General features: G+C 41.6%; 1 protein-coding gene across 4 annotated transcripts in view; it reads left to right on the top strand.

The window, feature by feature from the left end:
- LNX1 (ligand of numb-protein X 1) overlaps nucleotides 1–24642 on the top strand; it is a 113514-nt gene that overhangs the window by 20156 nt on the left and 68716 nt on the right. For 2 of the 4 annotated variants that reach the window (XM_019552754.1, XM_019552755.1), the window contains exon 4: nucleotides 3815–4292. In XM_019552754.1, the coding sequence (XP_019408299.1) occupies nucleotides 3901–4292 (392 nt within the window). In that variant the 5' untranslated portion in view covers nucleotides 3815–3900. Of the gene's footprint in view, nucleotides 1–3814; nucleotides 4293–4714; nucleotides 5859–5907; nucleotides 6699–24642 lie in introns of those variants that run through there. The other 2 variants (XM_019552756.1, XM_019552757.1) reach the window with 2 other exon arrangements.

Raw genomic sequence — 24642 nt, 5'->3', positions numbered from 1 at the left:
GATCTGGAACCAACTTCCAAGGGAAGTGGTGCTGGCTCCTACCCTGGGGGTCTTTAAGAGGAGGCTTGATGCCTACCTAGCTGGGATCATTTGAGCCCAGTTTTTTTTCTCCTGCCCTGGCAGGGGGTCAGACTTGAAGATCTATAAGGTCCCTTCTGACCCTACTTCTATGATTCTGTGAAGTGATACTAGTTTTGCTTTGAACAGTTTGAGGTGCAGGTTCACAAAACTCCCTGCACCTATATCCTTGAAACTTGGCAAGCTTTATGCCCTCAGAAGCAGCTATCATCCTTGCAATTTTCATCTGAATTGGGCAAGAAATGATAATGTTATAGGCATTTACATGATTCCCCATTATAGCCTATAGGCAAAACATTAAAATGCATCAAAACAGCATCGGAGCAGTTTCGACAAAATGAAATGGAACAGTGCTTTGAAACAGCAAACCGAAACACTGTCCCTTCGAAATGGTGAAACCGAAATTTAAATGAAATGGTGCTGTTTTGCACAGCTCTACCGGAAATGGTGCAGCTGCATTAACGTGGCCCTCCCCTCAGTTGTTTAGCATTGCTTCTCAGCAGGATTATGTCATCCAGGTAGAGTGCTCACTAATGGAATTGCACTGCTTCTCGTATCCAAGCCTGCTTGTTCCGAGTTTGCATGGGGCTAAATGGCACTGCATTATACCATGTAGATATATTCTTAGTTTGATCAATCTTATCTCACACCTGTTCCTCCCCAGACTGCCTCAGACTCTTGGGTGTTGCTTTCTTCATGAACTCAGCTCTTCATATCTATCCTTGTAGTCAGTTTCCTGCCATCTCCTCCACTTCTCTCAATTTGTCTAATTTTTCATAGTTCTGAACAGCAACAAGGGTACAGACAGAAGTGCAGCTCTCAGCTGTAACTCAGAACATTTTCTGCAAACTATTCTGAGTTACAACATTACCCCAGACCAAACAGAAATTCAGGGTTGGTTCTGGGGGGAAGGGAATCTAGCTGTGGGCTGGGAGCCTGCAGCCAGGTTTCCATAGCCATGGTCACAGCTCTCTGCCAGTGCCTGCTGTTTTCAGAATGGGAGGGGGAAAGGCAGCGGAGGGAGCTCATTCTTAGGAATCCCCAGCCCGTACCCTATTGAATGCAGCATCTAAGAATGGGGTATAGGTTGTAGCCATGGTGGCCTCTAAGACTGTGCATGAGCACATGAATTTCAACAGGCCTTTATTATGCTCTTAAGGACCGTGCTGAATAGGGGCAATATATTGAATTTGAGGCCTGCATGCTGCGGAACATGGAAAAGCCTCACCAGACTTTTAAGCCAGGTTTAAACCACCTCCAGAGCATGCCTGGGAGTGCCGGAAAGAAACATGACCCTCCCCATTTTGCACGTGCCCCAACCTGCCAGTTAGGTTGCATAAGCATCTTGGGTCATCCCTGAATATACACTTCAGCATTGTGCTCAGGTTCTAATGAGACAAAGAGCCTGAGGGCAATGCTGAGTCACACACACACAGGGCTGCTCTAAGCCATCATTTCCACAGCCTGATTTGCAGGCTTGAGCACGCTCAGTGCTGATGTGAACGGGTGGAACCTTCTTCACTATACCTTGGCTTGTCCTGGAGGTGATATAGACATGACCTCAGACTCTTGCGTCCTTGTTCTATGATGTCATAGTTTTTGAATACTCAGTCTAAAATAGCATGGACTTTTTGGAGGAGCTAATGGTATGTCTATGTACAAGGGAAAACCTCAAAATATTTAAGAACAAAAACACAGTATTAAAAATTAAACACAAAATTGAATGTAATATGTTGGCTTGTACTTAGGAAGCTCATTATTTATGATAAATGAAATGTCTGTGTGTCTGTTGGTACAGTATCTGGTAACTCCATCTATCATTCCAAGTATAAGTAGATTTTAATGATCTCTGGTTTTGGTCAATAAGCTTTGATGCAATGTATTTGCATATGCATTTGTCTGTGATAAATGGTGTGATACTTTTTATTAGATCCATGTGCATGTTTGCCATTTTTACTGTTTGTGAGGTAGGTGAGCTAGCAGCCCTGGTAACTAAACTTACCTCCTTTAGTTGTAAAACAGCTGCAGTACTACAGCCTTCCTCAAACACCACAGCAATGTGTTTCAGTCTTGAGCTTAGAGGCATCACTTCCAGTGGTAAGAAGGCAGTTTCCTTTTGCCATTCAGTCCTTGTTGCTTTTGGGACCCTGTAACAGGGTGGCCTGGCACATTAAAGGAAGGGAGCTAGTTAGACTGAAGGGCAGCCACTGTGGGGAGGTGAATGAGGGAGTAGCTCACTGGGCAACAAAAACCCCAGCAGGCAGAACCAGCACCAGAGACAAGAGACCTCTGGGCGATGAGGAAAACAAGCCTAGGAAAGGATGCAGGCTCCCTGCTGTGGGCTTGGGGCTCCCTGCCCTGATGCCCTCCTCCTGGGGGCTCCACAGCCCAGTGGGCAGGACCTGGCATGAGAGGCAGTGCTGCACCATGCCATCATGGCTAAGGTGCCCCTTGCCCACCCAGCAGCAGTAGAGGGACAACTCCATGCCGCCACCACTGCTGCACCTCACCTTGGCAGCTATGACAGTGCAACGATCCCTCCTCCATGGGGTCCCACCTTCTTGGCTGCAGAGGCAGCTTCTGCCTGGAGCTGGTCCAGCCCTATTGCAGCCTGGCACCCTGCTATGGGTGCAGAAATCTTGTAACCCCAAGCACTGATGTTGCGACCCCATTTTCTTACAGTTTGGGAAACACTACAGTAGGGTGTCCAGATTTAGCTAAGACACTTGTTCTCTTGAAACTGGACTATAGCTACTAGTTACTTTAATAACAATACAAAAGACCTGCTCTTATCTGGCTTTGTGTTGTAAGGAAGTAATTCTTTTGAAGTCAGTGGGCATACTGCATGGGAAGTCAGTAGAAGACAGATTACAGTCATACCCCACACATTTCAGTAGAAATGTTTTCTGCCCTCCCAAGATCCATCTTTCACATCTATGTAAGGAAATAGTCTTGCTCAGTGGGTTTGGCAATAATATTGTCTATATCTTTTGTTCTTCTCTTCCATAAGGGAGACAATGTTTGAATGGATATTCATCAAAATGTATTAGTGCAGAAAAATGTGGGAGGTGATATGGAGGCATAATTATTCAGAAAATAACCCATTCTCATTTTATGTGACATGGTGAAGCCTGTTTTTGTGGGAGTTCTAAATCTTTAATTTGTTATAAACCTGTGTCCCTTCCTTCCTCCTGCTGAATGGGTAACTATACATATGTTAGAGTAGGTTACAAGATATTAAAGTGGTTTCCCATTCGGTGTTGGGCCAATGGCAAGGGAGGTAATCATTATTTTTAATGATATTTCTGCGTGCAGCCTCACACTACTTTGCCTTCACATGATGCTGCTCTGTTACTGACAGATTTTTTTTTTTCCCTGTAGGAAAAACAAATCAGGTGACTTACATGCTTTGAACTGATATACTGGAAGAGCTTAACTTTTAGAGCTGCAGTTTTAAATGGGCTTGATGTTTTTAACTCTTAAATGCTAGCAACATTCTCCTCTGCCCTCATTATTTGAACTCCCTATATCAATATCTTTTTCATAGCAGGGATGGGGAAGTAAAGCCAAACAGAAAATAAATTATAGGATTAGATGTTTTCCTGCCCTAAGGTAAAATCTTTCTATAAAATCATGGGAACATTTTATTTCCAGATATAGACTATCCAGATAAATCATAAAAACGTTATTTAAAAAAAACAACCCTGAGACACAATTCCTTGGCTTTTTCCTACAGATTTGATGTTCACGGGACTTGCTGATATTCTTCTAAATAGAGAACAGTTTTTACCTGCTGTCTTTTGAATTGCATCGGATCTGATTATGAGCCAGAAAGACTCATCAGAAGAAATGGAAGATGGCCCTCAAGCTTTATGTATTACCTGTGGCCAACCACATTTACCAGAAGAGCCCCATTTGTACAGCTACACAGAAGAAGTAGATGATGATCTAATATGCCATATTTGCCTACAAGCTTTGCTTCAGCCATTGGACACTCCTTGTGGTCATACTTACTGCACAATCTGCCTTACAAATTTCCTACTGGAAAAAGACTTTTGCCCCATGGATCGCAAACCTGTGATTCTTCAGTCTTGCAGAAAGTCCAGCATATTAGTATATAAACTTCTGGATAAGCTAATGGTTAGCTGCCCTTTCACAGAATACTGCTCAGAGATATTACAGCGTTGTGACCTTGAACAGCATTTTCAAAATGGGTATGTCATTTTTTTTTTCCTTGAGAGGGGCTGAGAGAATCAGTGACTGGAAAGCAGTCCAATAAACTCCTGTTTTATAATGGGCAGTCAGTTTAATGCAAATTTATCACATTCGGTCCAGACATAAATCCACTGTTTTCAAAGGGGTTATACCAGGGTTGAATTTAGCCAAATTATTTTAAGTTCATTATTGTTTTTTTAATGCAACAAACTAGCTTGAGGTCCTTATGGATAGTACCATTAGTATATCTCCTGGTAAATTGTACAGCAAGAGTGTATATTTAGTAATCCAAAATGATCTTTGAGTTCTGTGGAGCTGGGGTATCTCATATATTGTGTAAGTACTGCCTTTGATTGCCTTTTCTTTATTTTAATATTGCCCATATATTAACTGAAGCAGAAAATAAACTGTGGGTTATCAATTCTGGGAGGTGGGGCTTGAACCTAAGTCTACTCATCTCTAGGTGGGCTCCCTAACTATGGGGCTAGAAAGTCAGGCTTCCAGATGTTCTTCCCTCTGGCCTTTTTAAGTCTGCCCTTTAAGTGCAAGAAGGCATGAGCCTCTGCCCCACCCTGGCCTGGTCCAAATGGAAGAGGAAGAACTGGCTCAGCTGTGAGCTACTACTATCCCTCTCCCATCCTGCCTGATTGAGCTCCACAAAATTCCACATCCTGAGTAGCTGGAACTGGAAAGAGAGAGTATTGCCTTATTTTATGGTGGCCTGTCTAATACTATCTGGCCCTCAGTCCTTGAAACATGTGGGCCAAGGCAGTACAAGTGTAGGCTAACAAAATCATTAGGAAGCTCCCACCACTTCATGTTACATTTTCCTCCCCCTGCCGCCTTCCTGAGCGTGGGAATCGAGTTACCAGGTGGCAGCAGGCAAGGGAGGAGGAAGTGCAAATGGGGCAGGGCTTCTCTGGGGGATGGCATTTTGGTGATTGATCCCAAATCTATACCTTCGGGCTTTTCCAGGGGGCATATCACACCAACGCACTTTTCGCATAGGTTAAATGACTTCCTGAGATTCCTTGCCTCTAAAACAGCATGGGGATTTTCAAGCCCTGTATTTGTAGATACCTGGCAGGGTGCTGTATGTTAAAGTACAGCCAACTGGCAATTATCACTCGAAATATTCATGCATTTGACTAATTCAGTCTACTGAGGTGCAGAAACCCTGCTTGCAATCTGACTTCCAGTTCTTAATAGTGCAGGAGACGAGAAGGGCAGTGTGTTCTTCAGGCAAGGAATCTGGCAATGCCTAGGCACAGTGCAGATCAAAATGACAGTGTTCTTTTTAACACTGGTAAATCAATAGGTGGGAGAAGGTGTGTGACTCTGCTAATAAATTAGTCTGATGCCCGTGGAGGACTGGACCAACCGTGGTCTGAAATCTCAACTAAATGTGACTACGGCTTTTGGTGAATAAATCACAACGGACCCAATTAGAAATATCAGAATACCCAGCAAATGCTCTCTTCTTGCATAAATCAATCTCAAACTGATCCTTGTTCTCAAAGAGAAAGCTCAGTCCTGATCAGAAATGAAGCCATCGATGGAACCAGGTGAGTTTGTTGTGTGTTTGTGCATGTAATTAATTAGGGAACTTTAATGGCTAATTGGAATCGGCATGGACATTCATGTAAAAGATGCTCATTGATAACTATTTTTTATACGTACATTTTTCACCCAGAAGGTGTCCTTGGTTCGTAATGTATTTGTACAAAAATGTCTGACTGTGTTTGCTTATTTGGGAACACACACTGATCCTCTGTGGCGTTTTATTTTTTAAAAAGGTGTGACCCTCTTACATAGTTTGTATTGAAACTCCATGGGAGTGCTCCCCCCTCCTCCCCACCCCCGCCCCTCTTCATGTACAAGCTACTAGACTAGACCCTTCCTTGATGCAGTTTAGCTCCTACCCCATCTGCTTCTGGCCAATGATGTAAATGTACCAGCTGCTTCTGAAGAACCACTCTGAATACTGCAGGAGGCAGGTCTCTTTCCTGTGCATCATCCTGCTCTGCAGCATAAGTCACTGTCTCGCCAACCATGCTGTGCTGTCCCTAAACCCTCACATCCACCCATCTGAGAATCAAATCAAGTAATCCTCTTACAGGTCAATGATTTTTCAGCGTAGCTTCGTTTAAGGGATTTAATTTTGATTCATAATGGGCTACCATTGTTTTGAAATGGAAAGGCTCGTTTAGAAAGGGCTTGGCTGACAAAAGCTTGAAGTTCTGTGTCCCATCAACAGAAAGAGAGAAAGTGGGAAGGAGGAAACCTAGCAGCAGTGCCAGCCTTACACTGAAAATGAAGGCTCTTCTGTTATTGGTTCTACCTTGGCTAAGTCCTGCAAACTACATAGACAATGTGGGCAATCTGCACTTCCTGTACTCAGAGCTGTGAGTACTCACAGTCATGGTCTGTGTGTGTGTGTCTGTGTATTGTCTTCTTAAATTGGAAAATTCTCAATATGCGATACCTGTATGTATATAAACTATAAAACATCTCGGCAACAGCTTAAAACAATGCCACGCGCTGTCTGCCTCTGATCTGAAGAACTAATAATAGCAGTACTTCTCTAGTGCTTTCCACTTTTGAAGTGTGGAAACAGCTAAGGCAAGCTAGTGAATCTCTCTTTCCTTGTCAACTTTGCTTTTCTGGGCTGATGTTTTTAGTTGTCTCCTTTTTTCCCACCTCTGAATCTGCCTCATTTTATTTCTATAAATAGATAGGATATGGGCGAAGTGCTGGCATCCTAGATATACACCTTTTGTAGCTCACTGTATTTGCATATATTTTTACATAGAAAAAGATTTACTGTGCAAATCTGCTTGCCTATGGCATAACATGTAGCGCTGAAAATCCTTTCACCATACATAATTCACTTCGGAGAGGAAAGAAATTTCCCATGTGTGTATTTTTGCCTAGAGCAGAATGTTGTTTTCTCCGTAATACACATTTGAATATGATGGTCTACATTTACATCTGCTGCTATCTAAAAACACATTACTGACATTCCAATAAATATTCTGTAGCATGAACACGATATTTAGCACTTAATTCTACAGGGAAAAAGGATTGTTATAAATATATATATCTATTTTATTTTATGATAGTTTACATAGCAATGTATTTTCAGTTTAGCAAACATGGGTCTAAAGTAAAATGAAATGTAAAAAGATACCTTGTTGTTTGAGGTAACTAGATAAAGTGATTAATTCTGACCAGGAATTATAAAATAACAACATTGAGCTTGTAAAGGGGATGTTTGCAAAATAATTATAATAATAAATAATAATTGTGGTAACTAAATATGCTTCTAACTTAGAGGCTATATTTGTGTAGGTATTGTCTCTCCTTTCACATAAATAGAAGCATTTTGAGGAAACAAGAATCCCGTATTTAAATTCTTGTTTGATATGAATGGCAGCTATTAAGAATTCCATGATTCTTTATAACACTATTCCAGATTTCTATATGCCATACAGTTTTTTTAAATAATTTTAAAAATCTAGTTTGGAGGATTACAGCTACGCTGTTGTTTTAATTTAATTGCATGTCGGTTGGGAATGTTTGTTTATTAACAAGAAGTCAACTAAGCAAAGCAGACACATGAAAATCAAGCTGAAACCAGAACAGATGAACATTTATAATAGAAACAATGGCATTTTGGGCATCCCATTTCCAGGAAAATGAACTGCTGACATTAATCAGCACACACACATAGCCCCACTACTTTTTCTTGGGGAATTCTGGTTCATTGCTTAAAAGCTACCGTTAAAATAAAGGGCAACTATATAGAGCAGTTATTCATCTTTAATATAGTTTGCCCTGTAACTCTCACAAATGTTAATTTTTGATGGCTTGTCTTGTAGGTGCTTGTTCTTTATCTTGTGGGTATGGAATGAGACGTGCATCTCCAGTTTTCACTAATGGGAGGGGTATATCTATTTCCCCTGTCCATCATACCACAACACATAATCACTAACACCATCCATTAAAACACTGAGGTCAGGGAGGGGATGGTGTTTTCACATATATTACTGACTGTTGGGGTCTGTCCCCTTTTGACAAAATCTAGAAAGGTAGCAGACAGAGCATGCTGGTGTTAGAATTGGATGTGATAATTTTTCCTTTGTTTTTGAGTGTTAAACATTCTTGGCTACTGCTGGATACTGCATGGTTGGCAACATACTGTGGCAGTCTGTGGGCAGGGTTCAAGGGCCCCTGCAACATCAGCAAGTGGAGGGAGATTCTGTTTTCAGTCTTGTTTTATCATTTGTATGAACTTTAAGCCTACAGGTTGCTTTTCTGGTTATCTGGACATTGTGTCCACTATATTTTGTGTGTGTATATATATATATTTTTTTTTTAAGTTTTGTCGGTTGCACAAATTCAGTGTCAGTACCCTTGCTAGCCTAAGGCAGGAATACTCAACCTCTGGCCCATGGGCCAAATGCAACCCATGAAGCCTTGGAATCCAGCCAAAGGGACTCCCTGCAGATTGGGAAATTTGGCGCTGGGGGAGTATATTGGGAATACTACCACTTTCCCTGCTGCCCTCTTCTCCCTGCACCCCTTCCCACTGTGCAGCCGGTTCTGGGCCAGACCATGCCCTCTCTTTCTGCCCAGTCAGATTGGGGCTGAGCCATACTCCCTCTCCCTTCACAGTTAGTTTGGGGCCAGCTATGCCACTTTCCCCCCTAGGTGCTGGCCCTACCCCATCCCGGCCAGGTGGGGGCCAGGCCAGTCCCGTCCCCCTTCCTCTACCATCCTCCCCTCCCCACTCCGCTGTGTTTCCAAGAAACTGGCATCTGCCATGTAGAAGAATATGTTTTTCTGTTTACACCTAGTCCATAGTGGACCCAACCACAGAACTACCAGTCATTTCAGAAGGTTTGGTTGTACATATTTCCAGCAGAGGTTCAAGCCTGAAATAAGAGGTGTTAGACTGAGGGCTACTGGCTGTACCTTGTGGTGATGCTTAAACAACACCCAGTCATAGGCATTACTGCTAATCTGCAAAGTTTGCCATGAATTTGAATCTCAATATTTGTTTTTAAAAATCAGCTGAAGTCACAGTCTCACCTACTTGTGTAGCACTGAAAATTCCTACTTTTTTTTTTTTGGTTTGGCATGAAGCAGTCAAGAATAATCTCATCAAATTAATTAGATCAAGTTTCCCATTTTGTTTTTATAGGATAAAACTCTTCTCTGAGCTTTTAAAACAATACTCCGTGCTTTATGGATTTGCCAGTAAAAATTAGTCCTCCAGAAGTTTCTTTTTTCATCAAATTAAAAAAGAAACAAACACAGCTGTCTTTCAGTTTCCTTGGGCATGTCTCATATATTGTAAGCACAGTTTGGTATCAAGATATTAGAAGGAGGAGGAATTCCTTACATCATGAGAGATGAGGGTTGAAAAATCATAGCGTACTATAAAGGGTTATTTTTCCAGTCAAATAAACCCAGAGGGCCATGCTTTCAACCTCTGTTTTGCTGTATTCGTTTGCCAATGCGGTGGTTAGATTTTGATCCAACAAAATCTCACATACATAAGTAACTTTGCATGCGTGGGTAGTTCTTCAAAAGGTAAATCCTTAGCTTACAGGCTGGAGGCCTACCTATTCCACTAGTTAAGGTCTGTGCTGTGCATGCCTGGTATGTTTCAAAAATCGGTGCCTCAAGTCTTGATCCATTAGAGGTATTGGTCACTCTGGCCCTAATCCAGCATAGCATTTAACCAGGTTCATGAAGTTAAGCATATGGAGTGCCTATACACAAGCAGGGAGTCTGCTCAGACGCGCTGTGATTCCAGCATGTTGGAGTAGACTCGATTAATTAGATCTGCTGGAGTGTGGCAATTACCATGCTCCAACAGCCTCCTGCATTAAAATGGTGGCGGGGGTGCTTTATTTAAAGCTTGTTGAACAAGCTTTACATAAAGCGCTCCCACAGCCATTTTGAAGCATGGGAATGCTGATACACAAGATACTCCAGGCACTTTAATTAGAGCAGGTCTTATATTTCCGGTGTACTGGAATAGGATGGAATATGTTGAATGAAAAACCAAACACAAAAGAAATAAAGAAGAAATAGACAAGCTCACTGGAGAGGCAAGGATTTTTGTGGATGATATTTTTTTATTGGACCAATAGTTGGGATAGACATACGCAAGCTTTCAAATACAGTTCAGTCTTCTTCAGGTCTCATTGGAGTATGTCTGTTAACCCAAGCTTTACAACAGTGGTGCTCAACCCTGGCCTACAGCTAGATCTGGGCCTCCAGTGCCATGTCACCTAGCTTGCTGGGCTTCCCACAGATCTTGTAGGGATCTCTGTGGGCTGTGGCCCTGCATGCTACATTGTGTGTGAAGGACAGTGCAGGACCTGTTCCTAGTGTTCAAGGAGTGGCCCAGGGCCCATTGAACCTGATCCTGGCCAGGCACTGGTGGCATGGGGCCTGGGAGCCTGACCCTGGCCAGGTGGAAGTAGCAGGGACCCCAGGCCTGATTCTGGCAGGGCAAAGGCACACGACTGAATCAATCTTTGGCTGGACAGAGGCTGCATGGGGTCCCAGAATCCAATCCCAGTGCTCAGGAGTAGCCCAGGGCCTTATTCCCTCATACTGGCTCCATGCCATTCATTGGTCTGCAGGACAAAAACTATGAGCATCACTGCTCTATGACCTTACAAAGAAGGTTGTGTTAGTAAGCTGGTGTTGTAAGTATGTGTGGGAATATTTTTGAAGTGTAAGCAAAGTATTCACCATCCTGTCTGACTCTTGATATTTCCTGTCTCTAATCTTCTCATCTGGATATTTTCTTCATCTCCCAATTCTAGCCCGGCCATCTAACGTGACTAGCTACCATAGGACTGAAGAGCAACAGGCCCTTGATGTCCCCAGCTTTTCATTTTATTTCATCCCAAACCATTTACCAAAGCAACAAACCTTTCCTATAATTATTTTTTCACCAAACTTCTGGGACCTCTCTCAGTGTTTTCAGCAGCAGTTACTGTCACTTCCCCAGCCTGAGGTGACGACCTCTACCTGGTGTCTGACCTTATTCTGTCAGTCTTTTTGCTTACCCTTTCATTTACCCTTCTGTGTCTTTCCAGTCCTTGCCTCTGCTTAGTATCTCTTCTGCTTCCTTAACTTTATTTACTCTCTACTGCTTTCTGAATTACTACTGCTTTCTCTGTGCACGCTCTCTCTCCATTCTTCAATTACTTTTCTCTTTTCTTGCTTTTTCTCCTTTTATTCCCCTCAATAGCTCTCTGCTGCTGAGGACAAATACAAGCTTATATAAAAGGGCACAAATGTGCTATCATTAGGTTCATATGTAAGCACTTGGTTTCAGTAAGCCTTTTTGTGAAATCAATAACCAGCCTATGCCAGTGACTGATCAATGACAGTTCTTGTCAATGAAGGAACAACCTCTGTTTTTGGATATTGTAGTGACTTACAGCAGTGTATCTGATCTTCAGGCTCTTCCTTGGTATAAAAGAACGTTGTATATCAAAGTGACTCCACTTTCTGCCTCTGTATCTATTGGTTTCTCGTGTGTACACACACACACGCAATATCATGTAGATACAGAATGCTAAGTGGTGTTGCTGAAACAGGGTAGCTTTTGGTTTTCAGTGCTTTGGACCAACTTCTGTGTATAATTTGTCTTTTAACCTTACTGGGAACAACTGCCCTTTTTATGATCCTTTGAAGATTTATGTAGATCTCTGCCTTGGAATTTTGCATATGAAGAAGGTTGGCATATCTGTTATAATTTAAAGCAGGAGTGTCAAACATATGGTCCATAGGCCAGATACAAGCCCCTATCCAACTTGCTGGGCTACCAGCATGGTACTAGAAGTTGGAGGGTGTGGCCTGCTGTGAAATTCAGGGCCCTTTGGTCCCACTGGCTGTGGCTGCCTCCAGACCCCTGTCTCATCCAGACCCACCACTACCATCCTTGGACTTTTTGCCATGTCCGAAACCACCACTGGCATATGTGGACTCGCTGCTGCCACTTCCAGACCCCTTGTCATATTCAGACCTCCCACTGCTGCTGGGCCACAGTGGCTGCCCCCATTTCCCCCAGACTGGATCCGAGCCCATGAGGAGCCCCATGATCTAGATCCTGTAATTTTTTTTTTTTTTTTTTTTTGATACCCCTAATTTTGAGGAAAAATTCAACTCTTTGGTGCCTATGTAAAATCATCTTTACTTCATTGTGGCTGCATACACTCGCCTATATGGCGACATCTGGTCCTTAATGACAATATGGTATATTTTAGTTTGACTTCAGCCCCTTCTGATAGTTTTAAGGAAGGTTGACATTAGTTAATGTCAGTTAAAGTAAATATTTTCATAATCAAGGCTCTCATCTGAGCAACTTGCCAAAGCTGAACCTCACCAAGCTGAAAAGGTAATACAGTAATCACAGCTGGCAGAAAGCTTCTTTCCATGAATTAGTTATGCCTCAGCTATGTTTAATTTTTGCATGAGCTGCTTGAGAGTGCATTAAATGTCTGTGTTGTATAACCAGTGCACAAAGGGAATGTGCATTCCACCTCTTACTGGCGAATTCACTAGAGATTGTGGGGAGGGACCCAGAGAAAGAAAAAGATCAAGCACTACTTAGGGTAAGAGAAAAATTGGCAAGAAGGGGCAGGCAAGAGGATACCAAGAAGCAGATGCTATTTCAGGACCAAACCCCTTCTGATGGTAAATTGTACTGGTAATATGTTTCAGTAGGCTGGATTTTGACATCCCCTCTGTAGTACAGTTAACCCAGTTTATCACTGTACTCCAAGCTCCTTCTCTTATGAATCTGGTGAAATTCTCCTACCTTGCAACACAAGGGATATACATTATTTGGAGATAGCTATGTGCCCATTGCAAAGTACATCCTACTCCGAATAAACATCTCAGGTCCCCAGAAGATGTATACTTCTTATGGTAGTGAAGCAGACCAGAGGGTTGAAATTTTGGTTGGCACTAATGACCTTATGGTAGAATCTGCTTTCAGGCTTTTAGCATTGCAGAGTGGCTGGCTGTGTTTAGCAACCTTCTCCATGAGTAGTTGTATCTTCTAGAAATTAGAATTGATTTTCTGCATCTTGTTTTGTGATTGAGTGTCCAAGCTGTTCCTGTTGTATTAAAGACTGACTGACTATGTTTGCAAAGATACCTGCAAGACAGGATACATAGGAAGAGGCTTTTCAGTGACACAAGAGATAAAGAATGCAGCAGCATATGTAACCCTAATGATATTGAATTGGGGATCCAGTTTTCTTAAAGAGGGCAGAATCTGATCCATTTTGTGGAATTGGTGCTGCAGTAGAATTTCTTTTTTTTTTTTTATTAGTACATGAGATGTAATGTGGTGATTTGAGGTTTGGGTGCTTTTTTATAATCACCAAAGGACTTTTAGTCTGGTGACTGAGTCTATTTGCGATAGTACTCTAAAAGAAGAATGTGAAATAGTGGCTTGACGTTCAAGGTCAAATTCATTCTTGTTGTCCTTGGTGGAGTTGTACTTCATCAAAGATGAGCTGGACCCTCCAAGTCTTTGTTCTTCCTTGGTTGTTACATGGAATATACTGTATATTTCACTATTGTCAAGTGATTTCAAAATATAGAATAAACACGTGCAGTAGCATCCTCATGGGATGTCTTAGTTTCTATCATTTATATAAGTGCAGTTCAAAAGGAGCATCATCAAAATACCATATATTCTATATATGTTATAATCGGTCATCCTATTACAAAGTGTAAGGAGCAAACTGTAGCTAAGATTCTAACACTTAAACTCTCCTGTATGTTGCATGAAATTATGTTTATAACAATACCCAGTGTTTCTACTAATAATGCCTATCAAATCTCATTGATAGATTATATTCTGCCTTCCCTGAGACCTAGACGCTCAAGGACTTTTGTTGTGATTAAGCGTAGTAGTGTCCATATGAGAGAGTCCTGTGAGTCGAGATAGGAAAGGAGAATATCTTCCCTTTAGTCTCCCTAATCCTTAAGGAGCATATTGTTACCCCGTGGCTGTCACCCTAGTCAAAAACTGGTACACTATTCTTTGTATGAAGGATCAGTGGCTCTTGGATCCTCATAACTGCAGGTGTACCATCCTGTTTTCACTCAGCTCTGCTGTAATTATAATTTGATGCCGTGATTAGTGATCTGCTAGCGCTGCATCATTTGTTGGAGGCAAATAAATATTCTCTCTTTCATTGTTGTCATCCTCCCCTTCATCCTTCCATAGCGAGAGAACTTTCTTACACTGAAAGGATGGGTAGGATTTGCAATATATTATTTTACATTCTTCCAGAGAGAGGATGTTCTACATCCCAGCTAGTGGATTAGTTCATTCTAAGCAAAGCTGAATTTTTCTTCTAATGTTCTGATTCATCGTATCTACACACCGTATCTTCCTTCCCCCACCAATTGTTTGTGTTATGTAAACTGCAAGTATCGATCCTGATTCACCACCTTGTAGATATTTTTTTTTCTTTTTGTTAGCATGATTCCATTTGCCTTCAGTAAAATGGAAAGTTCACCAGAAATAGACCATCAGCCTCCTTTTGTTCTGTACTGTTGGAACTTGATGGTATTAAAAAAAATCCTTCTTTAACCCATGTGCAATAAGCATTACATTCACACATTGTTTTTAACATTCAGTTAATATCCATAATATTCAGTTGTTTTTATTTTCTTCCCATAGTCAAATGAGAGGTAGAAAGGTCTCTCAACAGATCTTCCTTACATGTAACGCTTATAACCAGACTATATAAAATATTGAAAAATGTACCATGTGGCAGCATGTTGTGTAGATTTGGAGTTTGGCTGTATGCTTAAATAAAACTTTTCCATTTCTAGTTTCCATGGTTCAATGAAATTAAAGTGTGCACTGTGCTGTGTTTGTTCTGAAGTTTATGAACAAGGCTGTTCCACTTATTCTTAATAGATGCCAGAGCCTCTTACTGATGAGTTTAAATTGCACTCTGAAAAGCTCATACTGGGCACATTTACACGAGATGCTAAAAGCTCAGTAGACTAATTCTACTGTGCATTAGTGCATCATGGCTGTGTGAGCTTGATGCTGAATTATATAGGACTGAATTAAGCACAGGCTCAGACCTGTTCAATTTAAAACTTTTATTGTTTCACAAAGTCATAAACTAAAGGAGGTTTGTTGGTTCACGAGGTTCCCAAATCAAGCCCTTGCTCTTTAACCCGGAGGCTAGGTGCGGCTGCCTGATTCAGTAGTCTCAGAACTGGTCAACAGCTCATTTAAAAGGAGTCCCTTATCTTTTGTAGGCAAAAGATAGAAAACTGATCTCATGGTGGAAGTGAGGCATCTAACATAACTTTACTATTAGTTATATATGATAACACTTATACATATGCATTTTTAATTCTTACTTTTATTGGTTATTTAGTTAACTTATCTATATTATAATATCAGGTGATACGCTTTGTATTATAATCATTACGCTTCTTATGTTAATCCTTAATGACTTTTATATTTCTTATGCTAATTTTCTATAACCTAAATACATTATTTATCTATATGTTTTGCTGGTTTTTGCAGAGTTAAAATGTCAAAACTGACATAATATGCGGTCGTTTTTTCGTCATTGCGGTTTAGCCATGCAGTTTCCTATTCTTAACAATTTAAGCGGCATGTCTGCTATTTTTATCATTGTTCAAAGGTCAGAAGTTTAGCATTTTCATCCAAGGGTCAGAAAGTGATTACCAGAAAGTTAATCACTGACTCCTCAACCTCCTTGAAGCATTCTGGGAGTTTTAGTGCATTGTTCTAATGCTAGGTCTTGCTTAGCATAAGCACTCTCTCAATGGCGAAAGCCATGCTAATGCACTAAAGCACAGTAGAATTAGTCTACTGCATGTTAGCATCACATAAAAAGCGTGCACTGGTACTATTACAGGTATTAAGCTTGATGCATCATAATTACGACATGTTAATGCACATGTTGATATGCCCACTGAATACAATATGTGTTTTAATACAGTAGTTGTTCATAGAACTGGCTTTCCAGTAGTGCTTTGCAAACAGCTGTGACTTGCATTGGTTATCCCCCAAAGGAAGGCTCACCAGTAATTTTGGTGTAAACTATTGGCATGTCTTTCACCAGTATGTTAATATCCAATTAAAAGTTACAAGAACAGCTGCTAAGAGAGCACTAGAGCCTTTATGAAAAGAGATGGACTACAACTATCTTCCACAATCATTGCATGCATATGGTGCCAATTGTTTTTCTGTTTGTACTGTAATTATTTTATATTGGAATCCCTGTAGGGATTATAAATGCCAAGGGTGACTACATTAATGTATGTAGCTTGTTCAAATTGCTGTGCTAAAGAGGGACTACTCAGGCAGCTATACAACAATATTGTGGCCATACTCTTCTCATGGTAGGTGGGGCATGGGACAGGGTCTTCCAGCTCTGCACCAGTTGCTAAACCATCTGTGCTGACAACTTCTCAATCTGCCAGCTTCTCAGTTGCAAAGTCCTAGGCCAAGAAGCTGTGTGTATATTTTCTTTGGTGCTACTTCTCAAATGTCTTCAGTCTTAATGTGTCATGCATGTAAATTTTGCTTATCTTCGTCATTTCCAGGGGCTTGAATGCATGTATTCTCTAATGGTATTTTCTGCTTCCAATTTCTCCTAGCAGGAGAGACTGAATTCCAGTACATTCCTGTTTTAGCCTTCCAAGGCATGAGCATAATGAAATTGGACAGTAATGGTTGCTGCATTTCACATTTTTGTTTTGTGTCCCCAGTGGTCTAAGCATCTGTAGATTTGAAGGCACTTACAGTCACAGTCTTAGACTTCAGAATAAATCAGATGAGAATACAGCCAAACAGGAGAGAACATCTCATAAGATATATAGCATATATCTAAGCTTGTATTTAATATGTAGAGCTGACAGAGCAAATAAATGTAAAGCTACACAAATCAGGCTTTTTCTGAATTTAAGCTTGCATAGTAATGTAGCCTGAGTGAACAAAGGATGTTTATAAAGAGAAGTTTAGACCAAATTACCCTTTTATAAGTTCTCCCCCAGTCCCAACTTGCCAACCATGGTCTTTTAGCTTATGCTGATTGTGCTTGCTTTGAGATAGCATACTAAGGTGCTTGTTCTACTTAAGCCATGGGGTTTTTTTAATGGTTTTATAAAGAACTGTAATAGGCTCTTTGGTTTTTAGCTAATGTCAACTAGTCGTTATGGAGATTTCTTTCTGTTCATAATATCTCCTTAGTTGTCTCAAATGTCCAATACATGTGTTGACAAGCAAAAAAAAAAAATCCTAAGAAGATTCTGTGCTTTGTGTTGCATTTATATACACTGAAAGCTCACAGGTTTCTGCTTTATTGATAGACCCCAATTTGTATCCATTCTGTTGAAGGAGAACAGTGCTACAAAAATAATATTTGTCCCTTAAATAGGTATTTACCTTTTTTGCAGTGTTACATAACTATTAGCTAATCCTCCTGATTTCACCCGTGGATAGGAAACTAGGCAGCAGCTTATACCTAATATATGTTTTGAATTAGAGAGAAGATACTTGTTTGAAACAAGTTGTACAAAATTCTTTTTGATATTAAATATGTCTGATAAGTTTCATCATCTCTCTGTCCCCTGTAATTATTTGTGTTTGGCTTTCTCTTTCACTCCGAACTATCCAAAATCCTACTGCTGAAATCTTTTCTCTTTCCCTTAACAACACTATTCCCGCCCCCTCTTTCAGCCTTAGTTCTCATTCCTGCCTTTAAAATCTCCTTGCCTTCTCCAACAAGCTGCTGATGAAACAATCCAAGATGCCCATTCTTGACAGTAGTGTGAGTCGTGGTTAACAGGGAATTGTTCTAAAATACTAGACAATAGTATGGAGGAAGGGGGTCTAGGGACTGTGGACTAGTATTTGGACTGATTTAAAAATATATGGCCAAATTGACCAAGTCAGCAGAACTTAGCCCTTACTAATGGTCATTTATTTTGGTTTGACAATTAAAGGTGGGTAAGCTCTGTTTGCCTTAGTTCAAAGCTATGTGAACTTTGAGAGTTAAGAACTGCGACTACAATATTATTGAGTCTGTATCTCTTTTCGGAGAGGCTGTTGTTTTTTTTTAAAGATGAACAGTAAAAAGCAGTATAAAAAATGGAGCAGGGAAGGGATAGAAATGAAATGGAACAAAGAGTAAGTATGAAAAATGGTGCCGGAAGTGAAGAAAGTTGTATTGTCGTGCCTGATTCTCTTCTCACTTGTATTACTCCCTGGACTTCAGTGGAATTGTGTTTGATTTTTCATCAGGGTAAATGAGATACCAGAGTAAATGTGTACAGGTAACTATACAGGAGCGGAGATCTAAGGAGGGGAGGGGGATGTCCATTGACATTTCCCTTCAGTTCTGTACTGCACATGGGCTGCCAGAGCCACTGCTTTGAAACCCAGGGGGTGAACACTGTTACTGCTCACTGCTCTACCCCCTTGCCTTCCACTGAATTTGGGCTCTTCAATTGCCAATAGTGATAAAACTCAGTGGCACAGGAAAAGGGGAGCCAAGCAACATTGGCATTCACCCCCTGGGTTCTGAAACGACACTAGGGCTGCAAGTGTGGCTGCAAGTGTGGCATCTGCACTGACAAGCCACCACCGCACTGCCAGAGGTGGGTCACTTGAGAAGCCCCATAGTGCAAATTCAGGCCACAGGGCCAAATGAGACATCCTGATGATGCACCACACCATCTGCATGGTGCACTGTTCCAAAATCCATTTTTGAGGGTATATATTGAAGATATTCAAGCAAGGTTTTAGGACAAGCTGCTTCTATCTCTGATTCATACCACTAGCTTCTCCATCTGTAACATTAATCTTTTTTGGGGGGGGAAAAAAAAAAAAGAATTTTCCCCAAGGACATCAGCGTAAATAGGTTTAAATTACAAAACAAAGTTCCGTGCATTCCAGATTCTGCAAAGCCAAATACAAAAACAGTTTGTGAGCTTCATGAAACCTCAGACCTTGTAAGTTTTTTTCTATCTCCAGTGATAAATTCAAAGATTTGCCCGAGGCTGACAGCTCACTGAGCTAGCATTTCTGTAGCCAATGGCACACAAGAGAGTAATATAACTAGCAGCATCTCTGGCTCCTTTTGACACTCCAGAGTGAATGATCAGGTACCTGTTTACAGCTGCACTAACTGCGGAGCAGACTTTGGCCTGAATCCAGAGCATGGCCATAGCAAGGCCTCCTAACTAAATGCTCTGCCACTGAGTGCCCTTCCTGGGGATAGTGGCAGACGTAAAATTAGATCTTGTATCACTGTGAACGTTTGTGCATTTTTGTTGATAATTATCTTCCCATGCTGTCCATCTTGTCTTTAGCAAAAATCTCTTTAGATTTGATATTCCCAACAGAGTGGCACAGAGCACTGAGTGGCAAATATACGAGACTTAACCACTACAGAGACAGATTCCTAGCAACAGTCAATGGATGCAAAATGTTCTCCCCAGTTCTAGAGTGTTGTTTACTGGAATATTTCCTATCCCTTCTCCAGGCTATAAAGAATAAAAAAATAGGTTAAGTCAGGTAGCTCCACGTGTACTGGGTGCTCTATCTGCAATAGCATGGCCTCTAGCATTGTTTACAAGTGCTGAGTGTGTTCCTAAGACGGAAGTAGAAGGGTGTCTCCTACCTGCCTGATAGTTCTCAAGTATCGTGCCGTATGGAAATCCATTAACGGAGTTAATGCCCTCCAACGTACATGGCTTCCAGTATAGCCCATGGACAGCATGTTGTTTGTTTGCATGGATGCTGAGAACATAATTGGGCTTGCACAGAATAGAGAGACAGATCACATTGTTCCTGGGTTAAGGGGCCTTCAAACTAAATGGGTATCCTTCCGATCCTGTCAATTTTTTAATTTTAGATATAGCACTACACTAGCATTTCTAAAAAAGCTATGATTTAGTTCCCAGTTTGGCCAGACATTCATTGTATACGATCTTGACTTAGTTAAATAGGGACAATACATCTTTGTCGTTTGTCTCATGGGGATGTTAATAGTATCTGGTATTATCGGTATATCTGGATTGAGACAGTCCAATACTGAGTGCATGAGGGGCATTTTAAGTAATCAGTTTCCTGTAATCTCCAAGGTTGCATGGTGCTTATGACCACTTTCCATTGTTGACCCTAAAAAAGCTCTGTTATCAATCTCTCTGTTAAGTGATGTTATTTAGACACATTTTCCTCAGTCAGCCCTCTTTCTTCTCCTTGAACTATTGTGCTGTTTAACCAAGTTGTCTCGTTATGTGGTCAAACCAACTAACTCGGTTTTCACTTCTTTACAAGTCAAAAGAGAATTTTGATCCTACGTGATTTGATAATGGATCATTATAATTGAAATGTCAAGTCTTATCTTTTTTTAAAACTGTCTTCATCACCCATAAAGTTCACTATACCCAGAGTTCTTATGATGCATTTTAAAGAAAAGAATCTAAATACTATATTTTCTCCCATACTACATACATCTTTTTCCTAAAAATTAGCCCCCCAAACTTGAGGTCTGTGTCTTAAGGGGGAAGCTGATTTTTCTGCCCAGACTAGAAGTGCTCTGCTTTGATTTTTGTTCCAGAATCAACTGCACAGGAGCAGAAGTGGTACTTCTTTTCACACAGCTGAGGGAGCCAGTTGACTTGATGGCTCATTATCCTTTAGTGCACAGGTGCTAACAATAGTCTCTCCTTTGTAACAGTTTTGACTTGCACTAATCCAGCTAACCTTTCTTCTGGCAACTTTGTTATTTGCTAGCTACTCCTGGCCTCTCTCTTCCTGTTTCATAGCCTAGCAGAGCTTTTAGCTTTGGCCTTGCTATACACAGCCATAACTCTAGAAGAATCTTTTTTTCTTCATTCTACCTTCCCCAAAGCAAGGTGTATCGTTTAATCCAGAGTGTGCTATGTGCAAGAAAGTACAGTATGTAAAGCTTTAATTTGTAATCTATTGTAGTGTGTGTGAGTTAATGTCATGATCCCTCCCATCACACTGATTTTTTCATTGTTTCCAAAAAGAGCAGCTGTTCCATCTACGATCCCTTGTGCCAATAAACCTCTTGTTATTGTCATCCCTTCCTTTGGAGTCCTTTAAAAAGGTCTAAAATATGCATATTGGAGAAAAATTGTACTTGCCCTTGTAAGTTTTGGAAACCAATGATGCATTGTTAATGCTAAAGTTAAAAAAAATAATTCAGATGAGCAATGATCTTGTTTTGGAACCCCTGTCTAAACATACATCAACTCTGGCAACACATTTAAATGTGGATCAGGAGCCATATCTTAGGCTCATATATATCTCAGACAAAATAAATCTGCCAAAACCTTGAACTAAAGCTCTATTAGGAATTCAAAAATGTATGGATTTTATTTCTGCTCAGTTCAATATTTCTTGGTGCAAGTGCTTAGAATATCCTGGAAAAATCTGCTTTTACAGTTAGGAATTTTAGGGTGGTTTGGGGGAGGGAGGGTTATTTTGTCTTGTTTTTTCCGGGTATAATTATTTGTACGGAATTAGTACAGAGAATCCATATGTAAGATCAGAGCACCACTCTGAGAGGCAGCATAGGAGCCTACAGTAAAAATCAGTGAATGACCCAAAGAGCTTGCATCCTAAATAAACGTGACCTGGGACAGATCCAGGTGGAGAGGTGGGGGTGCAGTTGCACCCCGCTTTGATTCCTGCTCCACTGAAAGTGTAAAACAAATTGCCTGGTAGAGGCAGCTGAATTTCTGGTTATTGAGAGTTGAGAGAGTCAGTTGACATTACGGCTTATTATCCACTTGATTTCTGTTAATCTCATTACTTCATATGTGTTAACCCCCTTGATCTTCCTCTCTTCAGGATAACCTTTCTTCTATAATTATCCTACTATCTACTCCTGGTAACATTTCTCTGGTCATTCCCCAATATGTCCAGTGAAGGTACCCTGCTATCCAGGGACCTGTCCTAGGAGGTTTTGTTCCTAGGGGATTCAAACCCACAATAAATTATCGAGGCAGGAGGTGCAGGGCTCAAACCAGGCTAACCTGTGCTGTGGTGCAGCAGTCAGAGGAAGGAACAAAGGTGAAGCAAAATGGCAAATTACTGCAGTGACTATTTCCTGGGTTATCAATTGCAGCAGGGGCAGAGGCTGTGGGAGGCTGAACCAATAGTACCATAAAGCTAGGCATGGCTGGATGAGGAGGTCCATTCTCTCTCAAGGTTGGGATGCTGCTAGTAGCTGAAGCTAGTCCTCCCACAACCTCAAATGATTGTTTTGATATATGGAGGGTGTAGGGCAGTTGACACCAGCTATGGGCATGCTGTGAGGAGGGGGAGACAGTAGAGGGGCTATTACAGCCCTGCTTCCACCTGACCCCATGGTCAGGGGCTGTGAATGGTGGGAGGAACTGTTTGGGAGAGTGTTTGCAGGGAAGGGAATCCTGGGGCAATAAGGGGCTGGAGGGGGCACCAAGGGGCAATAGCACCAAGGAGGGGCTATTGGGCACCAAGGGACTTTTGGGGGCAGGGGGGCCCGTGAGCTGCAGTGGTGTGGGGTGAGGAGTGTCTGGGGCTGGGGCTGCATCAGTATGGGGTTGAGAAGTATGAGGAGTAGATGGGGTTTGGGGCTGAGGAGGGTGGTGGGGTCTGTCAGCTGAAATAGAGTGTAATGGGGTTTGGAAACACAAAGGATTATGGGTGTCAAGGGGTAGAGATTGTGAAGGACTGCAGTGAGGTTTGAATGCTCAGAACAGCAGGGAAGTGTTGAGCAGGTGTGAGGGGAATGGTGAAGGCTCAAAGGGGCTGGGAAGTGGTGGGGTGAGTCTTTTCAGGGTGCATGGATCCATGGGGGCAGTGAAGGGGACAGAGTAGGACTTAGTGAGGTGTGAGGGGGATGGTGGAGTCTGATTGGGTTTAGGATGCGATGGGATGCAGCTGAACATGGACGTGTAATAATGGGGGACAGAGTGAAACGAGGGAGCATTGAGGTGGCAGGGCCAATGCATAAAGGACAGAGAGAGCTAGTTTGGAGCCATGATGGAGGACACGTTTGGGGGTACAGGAAGCAGGTCTGTCTATGGCCAGACTAGGGAATAAAAGCTGTACCTCCCTCCTCACAGGTGCCTGCCCTGGAGCCCAAAGTGAGTCTTGCAGTCAGTCATATATTTGTTTTTGCTTGGCTCATAAACTGAATAATATGTCCTTGGACCCCTAGCATATTAATTAAGCTTCTAGCTTATTTTTAATGGGAGAAAAATGGGTTTTTGTGTTATGGGATGGTGCACAACATCTCCTGAACTCCTCTTTTCACAATCCTATGTCTGCCCATAAAACAGAGGCTGTAAGGGATAATAGGGTGATAAAGGGTGTGTGTCTTCTGTAATTGAGGGTGTGGTAGGTATATCCAGGCTAATTTTAATCTGGTTTGCATGTATTTTAATAGTTATGAGGACAGCAGCACACACATCTGCTTAGGTTGTGCAAACCTACCCAAAACCCTTGGATTTATTTTAGATTGCTAGAGCCCTTACTATAGTCCACATCACTCCATCTTCTCTGGTATTATTACCCCAATACCTAGAGTAAAGCCAAATTAGATGTACCCACTCCATCAACTATAATGTCGCAGCCAGAGGGGTAAAGTCCCAAGGTAGCACAACGGGTTGATGAAAGCCAGAAGCACTGATGTCCCAAACTAGTGCCCTGTCCCTTGAACCAAACTGCCTCTCCTTGGCCAAATTCTTTTCTGCTACATGAGTGCAGGCCTTCAGAGATTTATGAATGTTTTTGAGTGCATGGGCACAGGTGCTGTTAACTCCAGTGGCACTAAATTTAAGCAGGTAATTAAATGTCTGAGGGGTCCTTAGAGGAGGCCACCTTGGAAAATTATAAGCTGAAGTAACCTTCCCAATGTCACACAGTGAGCCCATGGCAAGGTGAGAAATAAGAGATCAGCTCTCCCAAATCCCAGAGCTGTATGTTACATGGGTGAAGACACTGCCTCCTGGCTGACTTTGACACTGATTCAGAGGTTAGAGAGTGATGGCTGAAGGACTCTTTTTTACAGAATGATTATTCTTTTTGTACAGGGTTTGAAAAAGTCTTTTGATTTGAAAGCCTTTTCCCCCAATTAAGGAACCAGTGAGGGATGTTTTTAAAGATTGCAAAGGAGAGGAAAAAAAAAAAGACTTTCATAATTTCCCACAATGCAGTGCAATCACTGCCTTGTGTTATTCATACCTCTGGGCTTGATTGCCCATGCTCCAGTA

The sequence above is a fragment of the Crocodylus porosus genome, unplaced genomic scaffold, assembly GCF_001723895.1.
Source record: "Crocodylus porosus isolate Cpor-Errol unplaced genomic scaffold, CroPor_comp1, whole genome shotgun sequence".
NCBI lineage: Eukaryota > Metazoa > Chordata > Crocodylia > Crocodylidae > Crocodylus > Crocodylus porosus.
This window is presented reverse-complemented; position numbering and strand designations above follow the sequence as displayed.